This window comes from Nothobranchius furzeri, chromosome 14 (assembly GCF_043380555.1).
Source record: "Nothobranchius furzeri strain GRZ-AD chromosome 14, NfurGRZ-RIMD1, whole genome shotgun sequence".
Taxonomy (NCBI): Eukaryota; Metazoa; Chordata; class Actinopteri; order Cyprinodontiformes; family Nothobranchiidae; genus Nothobranchius; species Nothobranchius furzeri.
Window position 1 is genome coordinate 56,321,323 of NC_091754.1, and position 24,613 is coordinate 56,345,935.

General features: G+C 43.8%; 1 protein-coding gene across 1 annotated transcript in view; it reads left to right on the forward strand.

Annotated features, from left to right (window-relative positions):
- The first annotated feature begins 15,809 nt into the window (after positions 1-15,809).
- LOC107381016 (cholecystokinin receptor) overlaps positions 15,810-24,613 on the forward strand; it is a 64,293-nt gene continuing 55,489 nt past the window's right edge. Inside the window, exons 1-2 of the mRNA XM_015952477.3 lie at positions 15,810-16,208; positions 16,296-16,557. Coding sequence (XP_015807963.1) covers positions 16,422-16,557 — 136 coding nt within the window. The 5' untranslated portion in view covers positions 15,810-16,208; positions 16,296-16,421. The remainder of the gene's footprint in view (positions 16,209-16,295; positions 16,558-24,613) is intronic.

The window sequence follows — 24,613 nt, forward strand, 5'->3', positions numbered from 1 at the left end:
AATATGAACAAATGAATTATTTTAAAAGGAAAAAACCATATAAACTTTTGAGCTTTAGTGTGGCCGATGGTGTCATTCTTATATCATTAAAAACACAGTTTCACGGTATATTTGTTTTTCACACATCGCTGACCAAGCCGAACACAACATTGGATTCCTTTCATTTCACAAATATTTATATTCACCAGCCCAACATAACTTGTTTATTTAATGATCATCTTGCAACAGGAGCTGGTTTCCCACACATCCTGCAAAAGTAAAGAAACAAATTCCAAGGCACTGTGTGAAAGATTTGTTCAATAATCCAGAGGGAGAGATAAATGAATTGTACTCTGGTTGGAGGGATCTACAGATAAGAACCAGCTCCAGATTTAACTGAGGACTGTAGAGCTCTGAAACACGTTATGTTTGCTTGTCAATTTGAAAAATTGTAGTTACAGCGGGTACAGAAAGTATTTAGACCCTGGTCGACTTTCCACTCTTAATTTTGCAGCCATTTGTTAAAATCAATTAAATTCATTTTTTTCCTCATTAACCTCCTGGGACCCATCTAGTATTTAGTGTGATTTAAAAGAAAAAAACGTATCTAGCTATTACAGATTAGTAAACTCTAATTGATGGAAACAAAATTACTTCCAACTGTTACAGTAACTATAAAAACTTTTCTTCTAGTCTGTAAAGTCACGCTACGAGCAGGAGGGTTGGACCCAGGATGCAGAACACCCAGAACGACCAGAGGCAGGAGTGGTTAAGAAAAAAAATTTCTTTATTTAAAGGAGGATCCGCCAAAATCCAAATGCACGGAAACCAAGCCTAATTTTGAATAACTGACCGACCAAAAACAAAACAAAACAGAAGCTCACTCATGAGCACCAACCTGGAGATAACACGAAAGGGGCAAAACAACGCTGACACATACAATGGACCAACAAACACTGAGAGACATGACAGGGCTTTATACACAGGGGCTGGGTGATTTAGGGAATTGGGCACAGGTGAGATTAATAACCAAGAGGAGGAGCAGAACAGGGCAGGTGAGGAAACCAGACCTAAAATCTGTAAAACAAAGCTACTGAATGTAAATAAACCTAAACACTGTAGAAATAAGACAGAGGAGAAAGTAAGGATTAATAAACTAATGACCTCAGAGTTACAGAACAAATACACTGAAAGGCAGGGGAGGATAATAATGGGGAAGGAAGACAATACACTAAAGGGAGATATGAACTGGATAATCTAAATTAACAGAAAACTAATGATTAGTGAAGTGACTTGGGGGAACAAGAGGGAAACCTGGAGAAGCTGGGGACCAAAAGGGGGCACAGAAGATAAGGGGACACATGAGGGGAACCTGGAGGGGGCTGGGGACCACAAGGAAACAGAACATGACAGTAACACCCCCCCCCCCCCCCCCCCCAAGGGTGGATACCAGGCGCACAACAACAAAAAACACACGAAAAAGACAAAACCATAAACAGAAGACAAGAACAAAACAGGACACGAGAAACCAAAGGGCAGGAGAGGAGGGACCAAACAAAACCACTACTGCACAAAAGGGAGCAACGTAAAACCACAGTCAGAAAGCGGAGGCCCCGGGAGCAGGGACCAGCAGAGTCTTCCGGGGGCCCATGGAGCACGAGCGAAGGGGACATAAGAGAAGGAACCACTGGCGGAGGGGAACACCGGTGCCAGGGAGTCCAGGAGGCTGGCCATGAGGGACCAAGAGCTGGGACCGTGATTCTGGGGGACCAGCGACAGAGAAGCAGAAGCCAGCAGGGTCTGGGGGCCGGCGACGCAGAACCAGGCACCAGGAGGCTCTGGGAGGCCGGCGACGGGGGACCAAGAGAGGCCGGGACCAGGAGAGTCTGGGTGGCCGGCCACGGTGAACCAGGGGTGGACCGGGGACAGAGGCAGTGGATACGGGGAACCTTGGGGAGCCGGAGACACATACAATGGATCCAGAGTCTGGGGAGCCGGCGTCTGGAGTGCAGGTGGCAACGGGCGAGGACCGGGTCGGCGGTGACTGCTGCCGATGACTGTCTTGTAGGTGGAGGGGACAAAGACTCTGGAGGTGGAGGGGACAAAGACTCTGGAGGCTGAGGGGACGAAGACTCTGGAGGGGACAAAGTCTCTGGAGGCTGAGGGGACAAAGTCTCTGGAGGTTGAGGGGACAAAGTCTCTGGAGGCTGAGGGGCCAAAGACTCTGGAGGGGACAAGGTCTCTGGAGGGGACAAAGTCTCTGAAGGATGAGGGGGCGCCGACTTGGCTGGGGGCACCGGACCGGGCACTGACAGGATGGGAGGCACCGGACCGGGCGCTGTCTTGACTGGGGGCACCGAACGTGGCACAGACAACTTGACTGAGGACACCGGACGTGGCGCCGACAACTTGACTGCGGGCACTGCTGCAGGCGGAGACGAAGATTCTGCTGGAGGCTGGGCAGACTTGGCTGGAGGCGCCGGACCAGGTGCTGACAGGGCTGGAGGCGCTGGACCGGGCGCTGACAAGGTTGGAGGCACCGGACCAGGCGCTGACAGGGCTGGAGGTGCCGGACCGGGAGCTGACTTGGCTGGAGGCGCCGGACCGGGCACTGACAGGGCTGGAGGTGCTGGACCGGGCACTGACAGGGCTGGAGGCGCCGGACCGAGCGCTGACTTGACTGGAGGCGGAGCATCTGACTTGGCCCGGGGAGGCACAGGCTTGAGTGAAGGCAGAGTCGACTGGACTGGAGGCCGGACCGCCGACTGTACTGGAGGTGTCAACTTGAGTAAGACACTGCCACATCCGGCGCCTCCGGCCCCGCCGGAGGCACCGGATGTGGCGCTGACTGCTTGGCTAGAGCCGCCGGACATGGCGCTGACCACTTGGCTTGGAGCGCCGGACTTGGTGCTGACGTGGCTGGAGGCTGAGCCACTGGGGGCGGACCCTCTTGGACAGGCAGAGCCGCTGGGGGCGGAGCCTCTTGGACAGGCTGGAACGCCGGGGACGGAGCCTCTTGGACAGGCTGGAAAGCCGGGGGCAGAGCCTCTTGGACAGGCTGAGGTGGGGCCACCGCTGGACGTGGATGAGACGTGACCTCTGAGACCACCGCTGGACCTGGATGCGGTGAGACCTCAGGGACCACCACTGGACCTGGATGCGGTGATGGCGGGTGGAGCTTGTGCTGAGCTGATGTTGACGGCAGGTGGAGATCGGGCTGACCTGATGGTGATGGCGGGTGGAGGTCGGGCTGAGGTTGCAGAGCAGGAAACACCTGGGCTGACGGCGCAGCTCTGACCTCAGGAGGCTGCTGGCGACGGTTGCGACATTGTCGTCGTGTGGAGGTTGAGGTGACACTGTTGGGACTGGTGAGTGCTGTAGCAAATTGACCCACCAGAGGGGAAGAGGTGGCGCCAACAGGAACAGGGGAGAAGGAGAGTAAACCGGTTCTGACTGTTTGGACGGTAGCAGGAAGGTCATGATGTCTCAGGGCGGATGGAGGAGACATGGAGGAGGTGACTTGGTGGCATGAGCAATTGGTGGAGGTGAGTCACGGCCAAAGGTATCTTGCAGTCTCTTGGCAAAATCCCAGAGTTAACACATCATGAGGCTCAGACTCTGGTTTAAAAAGGACAAAATGGTAGCACCTGTAAATGGAATATGATGTCTTCACTTTCAACAGTGGAAGTAGATAAAGATGCTTGATACATCATTATTTAAGCTGATGGCACAAAAGTTGCCCCCTTTTGATAGGGGTGGCTAGACGGGGCCAAAGAAATCTTTGGGGTGGCGCACCAAATTGGTCCTTGTGGTAACTCTGGTTGAATTTAGTTTGTGGCATTGCGCCTTTATTTGTTTTTATTAAAATAACAGTACATATCCAAAACATTTAACTTAAATTTTACAAACACAAACATTTTAGAAAAATACATATCAGTTATTTAAAATGTTATCCCAAATTTAATTTAAAATGTATTTTTTTAGGCTAATTCACCTGTTGCTGTGTTCACAAAAAAAAAAAAAACTATGGAGATAAAAACTTTTTTTAACTGGTAAGCATCAGAAACATACATTTTTTTTATTCTTACTATATCTTTACTCATTAATTGTAATATTTTTATTCTGTTTTACAATTATGTCTTGAATAAACAAGATCAGTATATGGTTTGACTGAACATTAATATGATCTGTGAACACTGTCTTTTCCTGGGGGAGAAGGGGGGGGGGCGTTATTTCTTTTTGTCCAACTGTTTTCTTGGGCACTTACCCCTTGGCTGTCTAAATTAGAGGAACAGATGGCAGAAATGACACCAGTGAAAGATCAGTCATTGTTACACTCACACATACTGGCACTTTGTCAAAGAATTAAATTAGATCCTGGTGCGTACGGAAATATCACCTCGAGTCCAGTGAGGCTTTGCAAGGACCTTTTGCTTCCTATCAAAGTCAGGTTGTATTTATGTGCAGAGAGCATAGATGGAAATCTAAAGTCGATGTTTTCGTCGTATGCGTTTAAAATGAAAAACAATCTGTTTATACCAGAGCTTAAATGCTGTTTTTATGAGTGGATTTTCACACCAAGGAAATTACATTTCTATTAAAATAAAACGCCAACGACTGGAGCAGGACGTTCTGACATAAATGTGTCAAAGGGCCAATTCCCCAACTTAACAGACGATGTGTTCGTGACCCGTGTGAAGACCTTAGCAGAGTAGAAATCAATGAGAATGAGCTGCTAACACTCAACACTGAATGCTTGAGTGGAGGAGGAAGGAAGAGACGTTTGGCATTACTTTAATAAGCTGTTATCTTATGGAGCGTTAGGGAAAAACACACCAGTGTGTTAGCCACACACACACACACACTAACCTCCCACACATTTGAGTAGGATAAAAGCAGAAAGAGTTCTTGTAAAACCATCACATGGACCGACATCAACTTTCTGACAAAAACAAAACTCCCTCCCCCGCATGAACACACCGTCTCCGCTCCACCCCTGCTGCCTCCAGCTATTCTCCTTTCTCAAATGGTAAAACGTGAACTAAATTAAACCTGGAGGCGCATTCCCCATGAACAAAGCGATATCTCCGAACATCAGGGGTCCCCAAAGAGCTCCCATTTTTTTCTGGGCGTCAGCCAAACCACCAAATAGAAAATGTAACACAAAAAAGGAAATCTACAGGACATTTTCTACCTTTTATGAGTATCATCTGAAGCAGCCTGTGCGTAAACAAGGCAGGAAAATGTGGACACGACTCCCATCAAAAACACAGGATGTGATAGTCGCCTGGTGGCCATTGTGCTGTGATTTTCTTTAAATTACCGGACAATTTAGAAAAAGGAGGCTTCAGTAAACCTTCCAGAATTGTGACTCATTGTTCCATTAGTGATCGCTACCTGACAAGCTGAAAGGTCCTTCTGTGGCTCAAAAATCCAGCAGAGACGACATCAAACAATAGTTTATAACACATTTACTTAGAAACTGCCTAAAACATGTTCTTTTGAATCTGATATGATAAAATAATGATCAATCAATCAATCAATCTTTATTTATAGAGCGCCATCCACTGGCTCTGCGGAAGCTCAAGGTGCTGAACATTAAGCCTGGCGGCCCGCCCGTGTGCCACCCCCCCCCCCCCCCCCCCCCCATCACGGTGGAGCGCTGCGGGATGGAGCGCGCAACCCCCCACCCCCGCTATCACGGAGGAGCGCGCGTATCCGCCAGGCTTAACACAATTTCTGGGGGAAACCCTGTATATATATATATATATATATATATATATATATATATATATATATATATATATATATATATATATATATATATATATATATACATGTACATACATACAAAAAAGAAGAATAAGAAGCATAAAACCAAGTGACACAAAAGCCAGATGATAAAAATGAGTCTTCAAGCAACTCTTGAAGACATGGAGTGAGGGTGATGGTTTGATGCTGAGTGGCAACTCATTCCAGAGGGATGGAGCCAAGACCAAGAAAGCCCGATCTCCTCTAGATCTGTACCGGGAGTGAGGAACAGTCAGAACCTCCAGCTCAGCCGAGCGTAGAGATCTTGAAGGGGTGTGTTGTGTTAAAAATGCTGCCAAGTATTGTGGAGCACCACCATATAGGGACCGGAAGACAAAGCAAAGGACCTTAAATTTTGCCTGAAAGACCACAGGAAGCCAGTGTAGCAATTCCAGCACAGGAGTAATGTGTGTTGATTTCCTCGTCCCTGCCAGATACCTGCTGCCGACTTCTGAACCAACTGGAGACGGTTCATTACTGCCTGTCTCAAACCAACATGTAGAGCGTTACAATAGTCGAGCCTAGAAAAAACACATGCATGGAGCACTGACTCCAGACGTGCTCGGGACAATATGGGCTTGATTTTTGCCAGCCCGCTGCAAGTTAAAGATGCAGGCTCTTACAACCACAGTAATTAGGGATGGACAATATATCGGCATCAATATCGGTGTCGGCCGATGTTAGTCATTTTTTAACATATAGGTATCGGTTTGATAAATAAAACTGGGCCGATTTTAACAACCAATATTTTTTCCATATTGTTTCCATTTGTTTGCCTGTTTCAGAGGGTGAGGGGGTGATGTGTAATTGTTTAGTCATGTGAACAGTGAATGAAATCATCTCAGAACCGTAAATGTGTGTGTTGTGTACATAATAACTTAAATTCAGCTTTAATAATTTTATTCTATACAAAATCTGCTGATTTTAGAAGCATTAATGTCAGTATGTCGGTATCTGCAAATATCGGTTATTGGCCACAACAGTGATCTTAATATCGGTATCACCCTCAGAATTTCATATCGGTGCATCGCTAATATTAATGTGAGATTCCAGTTTGAGTTCTGCCTCCAGTTCACCCCCAGGCTGGTGAAAACTGACTTCTGGTAGGGTGAGAGAGCATCTACATCAGGGGCAGAACTCGCACTCACCTTACTAGGAAGAAATGCAGTTATCACTACTAAATCACTACTGCACACTTATTGTTTTCATTCTACCAGAAAGAAAGAAAATCAAAGAACAGTATTGTGATCCCTTGCAAGTATAGAATCTCTTAATTAGGGATGTCCGGATCTGATCACACGATCGGCAATCAGAAATCTGTGTGTTTTATACTGCTGCTCCAGTGTTTGACTTCCTGTCTGGTCTGATCTGAACGCGTTCTGGAAGAGTAGCACGTGAAAAATAAACCTGAAGCGTAAACTTTGTGGAGCGACGTAACGCTACGCTTCTAGGACACGTCTATAAACATGCCGATTTTTGGCCGGTGGAAACACGCTAAGGTGGGGTAATACATAAAAAATTTCCAAGCGATATTCATCAGTCCAAAAATGGATTATGGGCGATATATTTGTGCAGCAGACATTTAGATGTTCTGTGGGCCTGACACACTGCACTGAGTGCTGTGCTCCTCCATCTTTTTGCTCAGTTTGCAGAAGAAAGCCACAAGTGCTACACCTGAAACTTTGTTATTTTTTAAATGTCATTGGCAGTTTGATGTGCCGTCATCTATAAACAGCGCTGCAGTTGGTTCACTCGACACACATGATATTAGAGGGCGGTACATCTGATTTGTAAGCCAATTGCTAATGATTTTTGCTGCAGTGGGGGGTGAAATAACCTTTTATCTATTTTTTTTAAACAAAAAAAGCCCTTGACTGCCTTCAGTTGGTCCAGAACTCTGCAGCGAGGCTCCTAACTGGAGCAAACAGAAGAGCACAGACCACTCCTATTCTAATGTCTCTGCACTGGTTACCCGTTAAGAGTTCATTTTAGAATCCTGACTATAACTTTCAATGCTCTACATGGTCAAGCTCCTCCCTATATTACTGAACTGTTAAAGCCTTATGCTCTGACCCGAGTCCTCAGGTCCACCCACCAGAACCTTCTAGAAGTTCCAACGACCAGATACAAAAGTCGAGGTGATCGCTCCTTCCAGATGGTTGTACCTCGACTTTGGAATGATCTTTCTTTATCCTTACGCAGGATTGACAGTCTGGTGTAGCGACATGAATGGCCTCATATTTGTGACCCAAAGCTCACACTTCCCCAGCTAGGTCGAGCTGGGTCAAGCTGTAACTTTTGTTCCACAGATTATTCATCACAGGAGCCGTGCAGTCTGCTAAACACCATCTTTTATCCGTCTGCTGTTCCGTCCCAAGATGAAGGACACTTCAAGATTTTAAAATAATAATTTTAATAAACTCTTTTTACTGTTTATTACAAGGTTCATAAATAATCATCATAAATAATCATCATGGTTCAGTATAAATGTATTTAATTACTGAAATGACTAATTATTCTTTGGGTTAATAATAATTATTATTTATGATAATCAGTAATGTTTAACAGTGTGAAGAAGGTCATTTGCACGTGTACACACCATGCAGAGGGGGCTGAATCCAGGGTGAAGTTAACTTGCTCTCACATGTCTTTGCTCCATAACAACAAGCTTTCTGACGCTGAGAGGGCATGTTCTGAGGTTTAGTTAAAACAAAAATCTCCGCAGCTCAAGTCCAGTTCTTGAACCAACCAGATACTCTCCGTGGTGACGAGAGTCATCCCAGAGGACGAGGGTCGGCCGCCCGAAGCCTCACTAAGCTGTTCTGTCACGCCGATAGAATCGCTCCGAATAAACAATACCTGTAACCAGCTGACGCAAAACTCCTTCAGAGTTATTGATTTAGAGATGCAAATAGTTTCATCAGTCGTTGTGACCTGGAGACATCTCAGGACCGATTTGGTCGCACTAAGGTCCTTCTACCAACCTCATGCTCGGAGGACGTCATTTCCACCTGACATCTCGGATCCAACAGAGGGTCTCCTGAACTGGGCGAGGTAGACACTTCCAACAGATGGCGTCTGTATGCTGTTATCTCCAAGAAACAACTTAGTTAGCTGCAAAACAATATCTTTCACCCAGAACGCGTTTCTCTCTCTGAAAGAAATCTTCTGAGATTCATCCACGCATCCAAACATCGCATTCCATCTTAGTTTTCCATTCAGACACAGGTTTGCTTTTAATAACAAGTTTTAATATCAAGCTGTTACAAATTGTCATTTCAATTGTCATCTTTAAAATTGTTAGTAATAAATTCTTAACTTTTTAAACCTGACTTCTTTGAAATGAAACACAGAATGGTGTATATTTGGTTAGTGAATAAGCAAAGATTCCATTAAGTCTTCTCTTTAATAAATAAAGTTTTGCTATTAATTTAATTATCTTAAATTAACATTAATCTTTGGATTAAATATAGACATATATAGGCGTATGAACTTCTATCATATATGAATATCTTAGATATTTATATATGATAGAAGCATCATTTGATAACTTGTTTGATCTTTCTCAGAATCTAACAAAGCTGATAGCAAACAGCGTTAATTCTAGTATGTAGATTGTCTACGCTACACTGGACACCTTTAAAAAACAGCTGAAGACCCTCTTATTTAAAGCCGCTTTTACCTAAATCTTCTGTTTTCTTATTTTTAACTCGAATTTGTAATCATCTTTCATTTGTTTTATGGTATTTTATAATTTAATGCCTTTGTTTTTATCATCATGTTTATGTTTATGTATTTAGCAAAAGATTTTGTCCAAAGCGACTCACAAGTGATAATCGGCATGTTGCCCTTGAGGCTAACAACAACAATAACAACAACAACATTGAAATCAGTCATGGAGAGTAGGGAACAAGGAGTGGACAGTAGAGAGGGGGACGGGTGCAGGGAAGGTGCTAGTTTAGAAGATGCTCTCTGAAGAGCAGGGTCTTCAGGAGTTTCTTGAAAATTGAAAAGGAAGCCGCTGTTCTGGTAGTGTTAGGAAGGTCATTCCACATTTGTGGAACGATGCATGAAAAAGTCTGGATTGTCCTGAGCGTGGTGTAGGCACTGCTAGCCGACGATCCTGTGATGACCGGAGCGGCCGGGCCGAGACGTAAGCCTTTACAAGAGGATTCAGGTAGATGGGAGCCGTACCCAGGCGTGCAGATAGGGTGGGGGACGGGGGCATCTGTCCCCCCCCAGATTCAGATCGACCCCGATCCGTCCCACCCAACTAAGACCAGAAAAATCAGAGGTTTAGCGGTTGAAGCTCCTTTTTCCATTTACACTGAATGCAGCATGACGTAAACAAACACCGACTCCAGAGGCGCCAAAGTGGTTGCTGCTAGGATGCAGGATGAAGCAAAAACGGCAAGCAACGATTACTGCGTATTTTAAAAAGACCAACAGTGTAAGTAGGCGGGACCGATCCGTCTGTTTATGCATGCTGGTTATAAATTCAGTACGTTGTTGTCAGTGTTGGGACTCGTTAAAAGCGCCAAAGCCTCATTGCTGACCTTAACAAGTCTCATCTACAGATATGATCCCTCATGAAGTTACTACTTTACACCAGAAGATAGTGGAGATGTGGAACCTTCAGGCTGAGCAAAGTTTGGGAGTTTTTAGAGTTTGAAAATCGCCTCCCACCGAGAGGCTCCCACTCAGGGAGAGGGGGAGATGCGCGCAACATGAAGAGCGCAAATATTTGATAAAACGTATAATTGCCGGCAGGTCTGGTCTTTGTTGACTGATCACTTTGTATGGTCATGACTGACTCTGATTATGAAGCAGAATATTGACTCTGATGAAGAAATTCACTCATCCAGCCGGGAAGATGGACGCTGCTGCAGCATCAGACAGCTGGTGCTGCACGAGAGGTGTGTGGAGTTTACAAGCTCCAAACGTTGGGTTTGATGTTGGTTTAACCTTCTCTGGGACGTGATGGATGTAGAAATGATGGTAAAACACCGCTAACGTGACAGACGTAGCGACAATGTAAAAAAAAAAGCCGTAAAAAAGAGGCAGATGCCGATGCGTTAGGTATGGAAGTCAAGTGTGCCACATAATCATAAAAAAGTAAAATATAAAATTTAAAAAGAGATTTATATATTAATTAAAACTTTCCAAATATAATGAAAATTTCTAAATAACGTAAAAATATGAAGGAACATCTGTTGGTCAGGCTGAAAAGTTTGGGAACCACTGCTCTGAGTGATAAGTGAATATTGTTTCTTATTATATTTTATGTGCAGTTTTTTAGGGCTTTTATGTTTTCTGTAAAGATCGGTACGCTGAAAATCATTTAACGTTTTGCATAAAGCACGAGGTTTTGGTTAGTAATTGATTGGGAGGATAACAAATGACTGAATTAAATAGTGGAGCGCCTCTGTCAGTGCACCCCAGGGCAGCTGTGGCTACATCGTAGCTTATCACCATCAGTGTGTGAATGTGTGTGAATGGATGAATGATACACTGTAGTGTAAAGCACTTTGGAGTCCTTACTAAAGCACTTTGGAGTCCTTACTCTGAGAGGCGCTATACAAGTGCGGATCATTTATCATTTATAGTGTTGATCAGGCAGAGCTTTGTTGCCAGCGTTCCACTGCATAATGGCTTCAAACACGTATATAAAAGTTAGTTTTTACGTAAACCATTGGAGGAAATTACACAAACTGACTGAGCTCTAGTTAAGGCGCTTGCAATAGTTTGTGTATGTGTATGTGTGTGTGTGTGTGTGTGTGTGTGTGTGTGTGTGTGTGTGTGTGTGTGTGTGTGTGTGTGTGTGTGTGTGCGTGCATGCATGTGTTTGGGGGAGGGTACATTGGAACTTTGTCCCCCCCAGTTTGAATATCCTATCTGCGCCCCTGGCCGTACCATCTCGGACTTTGTATACGAGTGTTAGCAATTTGAATTTGATGCGTGCTGCTAGCGGTAGCCAGTGGAGCTCAATGAACAGAGGGGTGACGTGTGCTCTTTTTGGCTGATTGAAGACCAGACGAGCCGCTGCCTTCTGGACCATTTGAAGAGGTCTCACAGTACAGCCTGGAAGACCAGTTAGAAGGGCATTGCAGTAATCGAGGCAGGAGATGACAGTAGATTGCACCAGGAGCTGGGTGGCATGTTGTGTTAGGGATGGTCTGATCTTTCGTATGTTATACAGCGCAAAGCGGCATGAACGGGCAACAGAGGCAACATGATCTTTAAAGCTCAGGTGTTCATCAATCACAACACCCAGATTTTGAACTGCCTTTGAAGGAGTCAGAGATAGGAAGTCATTTTGGATTGAGATATTGTGCTGAATGGATGGTTTTGCTGGGATGACAAGTAGTTCAGTTTTAGAGAGGTTGAGTTGGAGATGGTGGGATTTCATCCATTTTGATATGTCAGAGAGACAGTTTGATATTCGTGCAGAGACAGTGTGGTGGTCCGGTGGAAATGACAGATAGAGCTGGGTGTCATCTGCATAGCAGTGGTAGGAGAAGCCATGTGATCGAATGATCTCACCCAGTGAGGTGGTGTATATGGCAAAGAGAAGAGGTCCTAGTACTGATCCCTGGGGGACTCCTGTGGCAAGATGGTGCACGGTAGAGGATTATCCAAGCCAAGATACACTGAATGATCGTCCTGTGAGGTACGATTCAAACCAGGCGTGTGCTTTCTCTGTGATGCCCACGCTAGAGAGTGTGGACAAAAGGAAGCCATGGTTGACAGTGTCAAATGCTGCCGATAAGTTGAGCAGGATACTGAGGATCTTTATGATGTTATGACATTATTGTTTGTTTTGTTTTTGTTTTGCTTTGGTCATTGTGTGGCACTTTCTGTCTGTGATGAGTACTATATAAATAAAATTTACTTACTTACTTACAGTTATGGTTAAATCCTTGATTGCTATATATCATTGGAAACACAATAATCCTAGCTTTCAAATTATGTGTAATATGTATATGTATGTAGAACAAGTGTTGCAAAAAAGATGCAGAATTTACACAGAAGTTTGCAATGTCCCATCTGTGAGACTTATTCATATAGGCATACAAAAACATCGCTCATGAAAAATGTTCGGGAAAGTACATTACCTATCACAGATGGTCGAATAATTCTTCCAATCACCCAACCTTAAAACTCACACATCAATAATGGTGGTTATTAGTTGCGTGTTACGCAAAGTTTCCTTGTTTAGCAGAAAGCCTGGGTTATCATTCTTTAAAGATATCGGCTAGAGGCAAATTTCCTTTGAATGGCGTGTGTAAAGAAGTATTAAAACCTCAGAAGAAAAAGGTTTTGGGATTTTCACGACTGGAATTTCAAGAAAATCTGATGTTTGTGACTGGCGCGGGAAAAACAGAAACTAACTTCCGGTCTAAGCCCTGGGCAGTTGGTGACGTTCCACAAGGAGCTCTGCTGAAACAGCTGTAGTAAACAACGCTGGACTCTGGTGTTTCTGCGTTAGCGTTATAGCAGAGAACAATGTGTCATCAGTCAGATGTAGCTTCTGAAGCCTCTGCTAGTCAGTCAGATAAGGATTTTCTCTGGGATACCGCGACAAGAACGGATATTGGATTACCGTAGACGTTCAACCGAACTCCGATCCCGCTAGCTGAATATCACTACAGGAGGTGCAGACATGTTTTAGACCAGGGGTGTCAAACATTTTTTTTTTTTCAAATTTTCAAGTACATTTCAGGTGTTGTACTTGTACTACACTGTCCTCAGGCTCCAGTCTTTTTTATATTGATTGTATTAAAACAAAGAAAACAATCTAAAGTTTTTTTTAATTTACCGGTCCGGCCCACTTGGGACTAGATTTCCCTCAATGTGGCCCCTGAGCTAAAATGAGTTCGACACCCCTGTTTTAGACCATTTGACTCGGAAGACCCGTGACCCGATTTGAACATCGAGGTGGATTCTGTTCATCTTCACAACCAAAATCGGTACAGTCTGTTTAGGGCGACGGTGGCACAGGAGCTAAGTGCTCGCCTCGTAATAGGAAGGTTGCAGGTTCGAGCCCCGCTCAGTCTGTCACTGTTGTTGTGTCCTTGGGCAAGACACTGAACCCACGTTGCCTGCTGGTGGTGGTCGGAGGGACCGGTGGCGCCAGTGCTCGGCAGCCTCGCCTCTGTCAGTGCGCCCCAGGGCAGCTGTGGCTACATTGTAGCTCATCACCACCAGTGAGTGAATGTGTGTGTGAATGGGTGAATGACTGATTGTGTTGTAAAGCGCCTTGGGGGATTCCAGGACTCTAGAAGGCACCATATCAGATACAGGCCATTTACCATTTACTTTTGTTAAATATTTCATTTCTGTGCTCCACCAGGAGCTCTAAGCTGACAAGTTCTCAGCTGCTCTTAGCTCCATCATGTGTCCCATTATAATTCAGTAACCTATAGATATGTGTACTGCCAGTTTTACCGCTCCCTGTATATATTGATGTGACTCCAGAAAATATATAACTAATAGCTCACCAGAATACATCTTCCTGATGCTGGAGTAACTCCTTAGTTTGACTCGTTTGCACTAATCCAGGATGGCACGGAAGTTCTACTGGTCCATGGAGGATCTATTGTTGATATGGGGATTATCTTTTAGATTATATCTGTGTGTGTGTTGTAGCTTTCCCAAATGACTTGTTTTATTCCTTATCGGAGCTAACACAGTTAACAGTTTTGCTGCAGTCATGCTAACAGGACTCTGAGTCCAGAAGTACCGGTGCGGTTCTAGTTGGTTTTATAGATGTAGGTTATTATTTTAGATCAGACCTATGTTATTTAAAAATGCATGTAGGACACGGGCATATGGCTCAGACCTTTTGCTGCAGCTGTAAATGCAATTTTCCGTGATAATTAAGAGCACAAACTTAATAGTGATGTGTCGGTCGCGAACGAACTGGCTCTAAGAGCCGGCTCTTTTGAAGTGAACGACGGGAGCCGGCTCGTCATTGGGAGCCGTCCCCTCCCCTCCCCCCTCCCCTCTTGCTTTGGTGAAAGCTACAGGCGATTGGTCATCATGTGTAACTGCGTGTCCACACTGTCCACACGCAGAGCAGTAGGGGTGGGGAAGAGGGAGGATCAGACTCAGACACACAGCAGAGCACATGCGGGTGGAGGGAGACCAGAGGGAATGAGGAGGAAAAAGGAGAGCGAGAGAGGAGAGTGCGACAAAGACGGTGAGAAAATGAGAGCCAGCAGTCGGAAGGTGGAGATTTCTGAAAGTGTTCAGTTATTAAATCCATAGAAATTATAAATATTTGATATATTGCATTTTTTGACATTAGTCAACAATTTTACATATAGTTTTGCATTATTTTGGTTATAAATGTACTCTACGCAACAGAAAATCTGAGGAGCCACTTGGGTGCCGGCTCTTTTTGGTGAGCTGAGCCAAAAGAACCGGCTCTCTAAAAAGAGCCGTAATTCCCATCACTAGAACTTAAACAAAATACAGTTATTCACAATCCTCAGCTACCTTGTTTTACGTGTTGGAGTGATGTAGGCGGAACACAGTTCTTCTCTGGAAGAGAGGATTTTGATTTTCTGTAATGATTTATGACAAAATTCCTTAACAAAATGAAAAACTGAACCCAGTTCATATTTATATAGATGGTAAAGTGTAGTTATACTGAATTTCTACAATTTTAATGCCGAGTCTGGCCAATAACTTTAAAATGACAGCGGATAGGGAGCCCAAGTCTCCCTTTCCGGTCGACTCATGGGTCCCCAGAAGAACGGAAAAAACGAATGCAAGTCAACGGGGCTAAAAGAAAAATGTTCTAATCCGCTTTGCCTTATGCCCTGAATCGCACATGTACTTCAATTTAAATGAAGGGTTATGATGTGTGTTTCAACCACACCTGTCACATACTTTGAGATTGATCAGCTTGTAAAAGTTCATAATTAGCATGACTACAAATCGGACGTTTACACTTCGCATGTACTGACTTGAATTCATTTTTTCGTTCTTCCGGAAATCCATGGTCCGGAAGTAGATAGGCTCCCTATTGGCGGGTGAGAACAGCACGAGACTCAGGATTCTGCATCAGCTCTGAAACTCCAAATCTGTGCATCTTTAGTGAAAACTAGTGCACAAAAAGGGATGCCGGACTACTGATAAGGTTGAACTAAACCTTTATCTACAGCTATAAATGACACATGTACAAATACAAAAGAAAAGAGAGAAGAGCCTTTTCCTGCCAGTGGTAATCCTGTTTATTAGCAGCTCTGGACTGAACTGCACGGCGAGAGCCGTGAGGGGAGGGGGTGAGAGAGAGGAGAGCTGCATAGTTACCCCGAGCAGCTCGGCTCGGCAGCCTCATTCCTCCACAGTTACAGGAGCTCTCATGAGCCGCCACCATGCCAGCCTGCTCTCCTGTTACTGCATGTTAAGTGAGAAACTCCACGTTGGGTCTTCTGCAAGTTGTCTTCTTCCTCGTATATTTACACCGCCTCCGTGTTTTCTTTTTCTCCCTCCAGGCTGTTATGAAGAAAAAGGTGACAGCAGCAAGTTGATTCCTGCGCGAGTTTTCACCAAAACAAGAGCGGTCTGCGCAGGGGGCGCTAATTAGCTCCGGTAATTAGCTAAGCGGCTCGGGCGAGAGGATGGCCCTTCAGCCGGAGAACGGGAGCCTCTCCGTGGGCTGCGGGGAGCTGGGCAACACCAGCCTGGAAGTTAGCGACTACAACATCAGCTGCAGCAACACCTCCGTCCTCCCCAGCCAGGCTTTCGGAGTCCGAGGTAAAACCGCCGCTTACTTCTATTTCTGTTAAATAAGTAGAGTACAACTTATACATTTATCATGTTTTTTTAATTATACAAATAACAGTTTTCCTACTACGTGTTTATTTTAATCGCTCGTTTGTTTCTATTTTAGCTCTTGTAACTTTTTTTACTCACTATACATCAGTTTAAGGACGGCCCTTCAAAATAAAAGCCCCCCAAACTAAATTACCAATTATGACTGATCACCTCATTAAAATATAATCAGTAAAAATGGCAGAATTTAATCTCAGCTATTAAACTGGGTGGTGTAAACAAAACAACAAAATAAAGCCTTTTTAATGCCACTGTGCCAGTGGCGTGTCCAGATCTTTTAAAATGGGGTGGCCCAGGTGAGGCACAACTTTGTGCATGGGTGGCACCAATGGTTATGCTTTTTTTGTTTTACCCCCAAGCCTTTTGTGGACAATGAAAAGCCTATTTAAAGGTAAATTAGTGTGGTGGCACCTGGGGTGGCCAATAAGATTCCAAGGGTGGCATGTGCTACCCCAGGCCACTGTGCTTTTTTTATACATGGAAGAATGATTTGCAGCCATGCTTGTGTTAATCAACTTCCTCAGCTCCCTCTGTACTCCATAAATCACCAAGCAGACATATTTACAGCTTCTTCCCTGAGTGATACAACAACCAGAGAAAACAACAAGCACGGGATGTGAAAACTGTTTAATTCTGAGTGTTTGTTTTGGTTGCTTCTAATTCTGAGGCGCTAAAGGAGATTAAACCCTGCTCCAGAACAGATAAGGCCCCCCTGAGTCCACTATCAGGACACCAGTTGAACGCATAGGCAGACTTGGTAATGAGGTTTGAACATGGGTGAAATTTTATTTTTAATATTTCTACACTGTCTCGACTGCAGTAGTGGGAAAAAAAGAATTAGTCATTCCCCATAAATAATTCAGTCATTCTCTCCTCTCGGTTCCTCTAGACCTAATATATCAGTGAGGAGGGGGTGAACATCAGCAGCAGTGTGAGCTCATTCTGTTGGGGTGTATTAGGTGTTTGATCAGAACTGCAGTCAAACGCTGCCTCCATTTCCTCTAAATGTATTTGAGCCTTCCTCACCAGAGACCTGCTGTCTCTGCAGGTCGATGGGGAACCTGAATATGCATGTTTGTTGTTGCTCTCAGGGGTTATGACAGGAAATTAAAACCCTGCCCTCACCACCACATGTGGAATCACACATTGTGCGATGTGTTGAACTGGAGATTAGGGTCTTTTTTTGCAGGGCTGAGCTTCTGAGGCAGTAGAAATTTACTTTTGGTTATGTGATTCACTTCTCGTAGAAGAGAAACAGATAAAACTGGTGTAAAAATGTGAGAAATAACTAGAGAAATGCTCTTTATGATGCCTCAGTGCGAGGAGCAGTAACAAGCTTGAAATAGTTGATAATGTTTCAAAATCTATAATTTGAGATGCACCGATTCTGGTTTTGCGGGGCCAATTTCTGATTCCTGATTTTTGCTCAACTCTAGCTGGATGATAATAAAAATTGGGCCGATTTCTCAAAAAAAAAAAAAAAAAAATTCCTTCTTAGCTTCAAAATGATCAATTAAGAAGTTAAAACTTGAATATGGAAGGTATTATGGATGTGTATAGGTAAAATTCTGGCGATAATATGTATCACAATACAGGGAGATGATACGATATATCACAATATTTTGCGATACATTCAGGCAGACGTTTTCATGGAGCTAGGATTGGGACAATATTCAGCGTAACTTGTACCAAGTTTTGTAACTTCGAACATGTTTCATCACATGTAACTTTGGATTCGTAACTTGTAATTCTCAATTCGTACTTGTATTTCTTGTTTTATAACAGGAACATTGTATTTTGTACATGTATTTTTTATTTTGTAAATCAAACTTTTATTTTGTACATTTACTAATCATTTTGTAACATCAAACATTCATTCAGAAACATGAAACTTTTGTTTTGTAACTAGCAGACTTCCATATTGAAAAAATCAAAGTACAAGTTTGAAATCAAAACTCTCAAAACACAAATTTCATTCTACAGGTACAAACCTCAAATCTACAGTTACGGATCTTTTTGTCTCGATTCTAGCGTCAGTGTAATCCTTTCATACTCAGTTTTTTAATACCAATATAATATTGCAGGACAAAATATTGCGATATATTGCCATATCGATATTTTCTTACATCCCTAGCTAGTATGTATGTACTGTCTCATAATTATGACTTAGCTATCTCATAATTATGAGATACTATCTCGGAATTATGACTTAGCTAAGTCATAATAATGAGATAGTATCTCATAATACTGAGATACTGTCTTATTATTATGACTTAGTATCTCATAATTATGACTTTCTTATGACAGAAGCACAACATTGTTTAGAGTTCTTTTTTTTCCATTACTTGTTCTACTCTTCTATTTTAATATGAGTAAAGTGAAGTTAATCATCAATGTTTGTCTCTTTAAATGCAGTTGTACTCTAACAAATATTCTGTGTAAACACAAATGCACATGCAGAGGGTCCCAGTCTTTAATGAGAGAGTGACAGTTGTGGGAGAGAAGGGTTGTCTTTGTGTGGACGCGTCCTGGGGGCCGTCCTCACTGGTAGTTGGTAAGATAGCCCGCTTCCCTCCTGCACCGAACCAAACATGGACTCACCAGAGACAGCCATGGTTGTGATCACCGAAGCCTCATCTGCACCAAGTCCGTGGTACGCCTCCTGCACCTTCAGAACAAAGCTGTCTGTCATCCCCATTTTGTGCCGCTATTGTTCAGTTTCTGTGCAGCTCAACACTGGGGGGAACCGATGTAAGTTTCAGCTCAGAGAAATGCGTCGTCTGGTAGAGTTGAGCTGCCACATGACATCACAAGGCTGCACCTGCCATACGTACACTGGCACCCCCACCGGCTTTGAATCCCTTATCACAATCTGTTAAAACACAGAATATTTGTTAGAGTACAACTGCATTTAAAGAGAGACCAACATTGATGATTAACTGTAGATATCCATGGTAGTAACAGGTGATGAATCCTATAACTTATGAACATTTTAATGAAAAGAGTTATTTCTTTAAAGAAAAAGATTGTTACACCGTTTAAAGTTGTGTGGTATGTTGAGGCAGCAGCTGTAAAAACAAGTGACACACACGTCTTATTGTTGTAATGATTGTGGACTCCTGAGAGCGGTTCAGGTCAGATGAGGTTCTGCGGAAATGGAACAACATTCATATCCGTACCTTGGCCCTGCTTGGACTCTCTCAGCTCCCTGTTGATACGAAGTGGCACTTTGCTGAGTTCACTCTGTCCTTCTGGGCACATGTGAGTTATCATGAAGTGGACTTCATAAGCAGTAAACGTGTAGAGTTTTTCTGAGGTTGGTTGAGCATTCCCATTATGGATGGAGGGAAAAATATAAAAGCAAGGCTGGGAGAAGTGTTGCAGCAGAGCGGCGGTGAACTGCACACACACTGATAGTGAAACCAATTTCTACAAAGGTGCGCAGTAGGAACAAATTAGCATTTTCTTTCCTTTAGGTGTTTACACAGTGATATGACTTGTCACAGCATGATCACAACCGTTGGATCAAATAATTGCAGTTTGGAGACAGTCTACGAAGGCTGAACAAAGACTTGGATAAAACTTTGTTCTGCTGCTTTTGCACAGTCCAGAGATTCCTACTGTGTACGTATTTATTTTTAATGAGGAGATCCTCATCTCTTCACTCCTTGATCACTGCAATAGAATAAATCTTGAGGTAGTTTTGCACATTGAGTCCAGAATGCAGATTTTCTTCTCCCTGACTTTGATATACCAGTCACGGTTCATGAGCATCTTATTTCACTGTTAATTAATCCTTTGAGACAAACCCAACGTGTTTTACAGTAGTTCTGTGGAAAGTTTGGGTGCTGTCCAAAATGCTAATTTATTTTTTTCACTACAGGGCAGTTTTAACATCATGCTGGAATAAATTTGTTTAGATAACAGAGGTATGTCAACATATTTAAATAATATACACACCATAGTGTATTAAACATTGGACCAGTGCTTCAAGTATACAGTAAAGGCACTTTTAGGTATAACCCTTCAATGAACCAGGGCTTCTTTGTAACGTGTGGTGCATAGCAGTACTTTGTTCAGGCCATTCATAATTCAAAATGGTTAGAGGTTTTTGTGGAATGTACTAATCCTGTTAGATGGGTAGAGCTTTCACGTTACAATCCTCTTCTGTGGCCATCAGATGTGGATTGCGACCCAACACATCCTGGACACAAGGAGCCAAAATGGCCTCTCTATGACGGATGGCCAGGTTCAGCTTTAGGCCTGATTCACACAGCAAGATAATTATGCTGATCTTTGACCTGATTCTCCCCTTCCAACAATCTGAAGGATACCAAGCATTTTCTTCACCAGGAACTACTGGGATTTTTCCAAATTTCCAGCTGTATTCATGGTAAATCTGAAGGCTATGTAGGCCTTGTCATATTTTGTCATATGCTGGCTTTCATAACTAGGTCCAGCTCGATGCACTGTGTGTTTACAGGCTGCTTCTTTTGCTGGGCCTGTCAGCCTGAGTACTGCTGCCACTTATTGACTGGAGGCTGGTGTAGTAGCAGGCCGCCATCTTGGATCGGTCCCCATTATTTATTCCATTATCGTGCATCTCTGGGTGGCTGCATGTTGGAGTAGCTCTGTTAACTAAATGTAAGTTTTGCCTTTTTGGACAGTTTTTTCTTCTAGCGTCTTAAGAAAAACTGTATTTTTTTGGACCTTTTACTTTTCTGTTTCTGGTGCTGTGAAGCGTAGAGGATTTTTACTGCAAATGTTTTCACTTTTTTCACTTTTTGAGCATTTGTTATGATGCGTAATCATGGCAACAAGCTGGTTTACAATCGGGAACAGCTGATTAACATTGGAAAGGCTGAAATAATACCTCAACTGAAGCCACAAATCCCAAATGAGCTAAAATGCAAGAAGCGTGGATGCAGAGCGGGAGCAAAATGGAGACAGAGAAAGAGGAAATTCAAACCATCTCTTCCATCGATCATAATGGGCAATGTGAGATCACTGGCCAACAAGATGGATGAACTCCAAGCCCTTTCAAGGACTCAGCCAGAGTATCGGCAGTGTACTGTTATGTGTTTCACTGAGACGTGGCTGCAGGACCATATCCCCGATTCCAGCATCTATCTGCCAGGATCCCTGACTGTACGAGCAGAAGAGATCTGAAGAGGAGCGGGAAAAGAAAAGGAGGTGGAGTGGCAGTGCTTGTCAACAACAGATGGTGCCATCCATGTCATGTTTCAGTGAAATGTTGTCTCTGCAGCCCAGATGTAGAACTCTTGGCAATAAGTTGTCGCCCTTATTATTTGCCAAGAGAGTTCACCAGTGTTGTCTTGGCAACTGTTTATATTCCACCTTCAGCCATTGCTGAAAATACATGTGATGCCATCAGTTCCGTTGTCGCTAAGCTACAAACCCAGCACCCCAATGCATTTGTGGCTATATCTGGTGATTTTAATCATGCCTCGCTCTCTGCTACACTTCCAACATTTCAACAGTTTGTCAGCTGCTCCACCAGAGAAAACAAGGCATTGGATTTGTGTTATGCAAATGTAAAGAATGCATACATGTCCAAAACAAGACCTCCTCTGGGACAATCGGATCACAATTTTATTTTTCTCTGTTCAGAATACAAACCACTTGTTCAGAGGCAACCTGTGACAAGAAGAACTATGAGAAAATGGTCACAGGATGCTGAAGAAGCCCTGCAGGGTTGTTTTGAGACCACAGTTTGGATGACTCTTTGCCAAGGATATGAAGAGGACATCAATGCCATGACTGGATGTACCACTGACTATATAAACTTCTGTGTGGACAACATCATACCCACCAGAACAGCGAGATGCTTCGCTAATAACAAACCCTGGATCACCAGTGAACTGAAGAATCTGCTAAATGAGAAAAAAATAGCCTTCAAGGAGGGAGACAGGGAATCATTGAGGAGTATACAGAAGCAACTGAAGATCAAGATCAGAGACAGCAAGGAGGCATACAGGAAAAAGCTGGAGAACAAATTACAGAGGAACAATATCAGAGATGTCTGTTCAGGGATGAAGAAGATCACAGGCTTCAAGCAGAGGAAGGATTGCACAGATGGCAGCCTGGACACAGCCAATGAACTGAACAAGTTTTTCAATAGGTTCAGTTCAGGAACAAACCCAGCATTCTCCTCGCCTGTCCCCAGCCAATCAGACATCCCATCCTCCTCTGATCCAACGTTTTCCTGTCACACACCAGCTTTTTTGTCCTCTAACGCAGTCATGGACTCTTCTGGTTCTATAAATCTGTTTTCAACCAGGCCAGGAGATGCTGCTGCCCCATTTACCCCCCCCCCCCCCCCCCATCTGTCTCTAAAAGTCAGGTGAAGAGGCAGCTGGAGAGACTGAACAGGAACAAGGCTGCAGGTCCAGATGGTGTCAGCCCCAGAGTACTGAAGGCCTGTGCAGAGCAACTCTGTGGGATTCTGCAGCACCTCTTCAACCTCAGCCTGGCCCAGGAGAAGGTTCCAGTCCTGTGGAAGACATCCTGCCTTGTTCCAGTTCCAAAGAAACTCACCCATCAGTCAATGACGACTACAGACCGGTTGCCCTGACGTTCCACATCATGAAGGTCCTGGAGGGACTCCTGTTGGTCCACCTGAATAAGCAAACTAGAACATATCAGGACCCGCTGCAGTTTGCTTATCGCCATGGAGTTGGAGTTAATAATGCCATCATCCAGCTGCTTCAACCAACCCACTGTCATCTGGACAAAGCAGGCAGCAATGTGAGGGTCATGTTCTTTGATTTCTCCAGTGCATTTAACACAATTCAGCCTGATGTACTTTGCCAGAAACTCCAGAAGACACAGGTGGGGGCCTCAACAATCGCCTGGATTAAAGACTACCTGACAAACAGACCACAGTTTGTGAGTCTGAAGAACTGCACATCAAACCAGGCGATCAGTAACATTGGAGCACCACAGGGGAGTGTACTCTCACCATTCCTTTTCACCCTGTACACCTCAGATTTCCAGTACAAATCAGAGACCTGTCATCTACAGAAATACTCGGATGACTCTGCAGTTGTTGGGTGTATCAGAGATGGACAGGAAGCTGAGTACAGAGAGCTGGTGGAGCGCTTTGTGGCATGGTGTGGAAACAATCATCTGACCTTGAATGTGAACAAAACAAAGAAGAGGATTTTAGACTTCAGAAGAAACAGGGTGGAGTCAAACACTGTTTCCATCATGGGAGAAGAAGTGGAGGTGGTTGAGGAATACAAATACCTTGGAGTTCACCTGGACAACAGACTGGACTGGAGAAAGAACAGTGAAGCCGTTTACAAGAAGGGACACAGCAGACTGCACTTCTTGAGGATGCTTAGGTTCTTCAATGTCTGTAGCAAGATGCTGCATATCTTCTAAAAGTCTGTTGTTGAGAGTGTAATCTCTTCAGCCATCGTCTGTTGGGGTAGCAGCATCAGAAGCAGGGACCTGAAAAGGCTCAACAGCCTAAGGCTGGTTCTGTTCTGGGGATAACTGTGGAACCACTGGAGGAGATAATGCAAAGAAGGATTCTCCAGAGAATCAAGAAAATGATGGACAACCCTGAGCATTCTCTTCACAAGACTGTCCGACAACGGAAGAGTGTCTTCAGTCAGAGGCTTCTTCAGTTTTGCTGCAACACTGACCGCTACTGGAGATCCTTCCTGCCAACAGCCATTGTAATATACAACAACTCTTTGACGACTTGATTATTATTATTATTATTCTGAGCTACTACAGCAATCAATTTCCCTCTGGGATTAATAAAGAATTTTTGAATTGAATTAACCCCCAGTGCGTTGATTTCTACTGAGGGTGGTTTTCACCCAACTAAAAACTACATTTTATTAAACTTTTTAGCAAAACCAGACATATTGGATGATGACTGAAATATACATAAACAAATTTTATATTGTAATAAAAAATAAGTTTGTTGGTTGATTGGAATTTC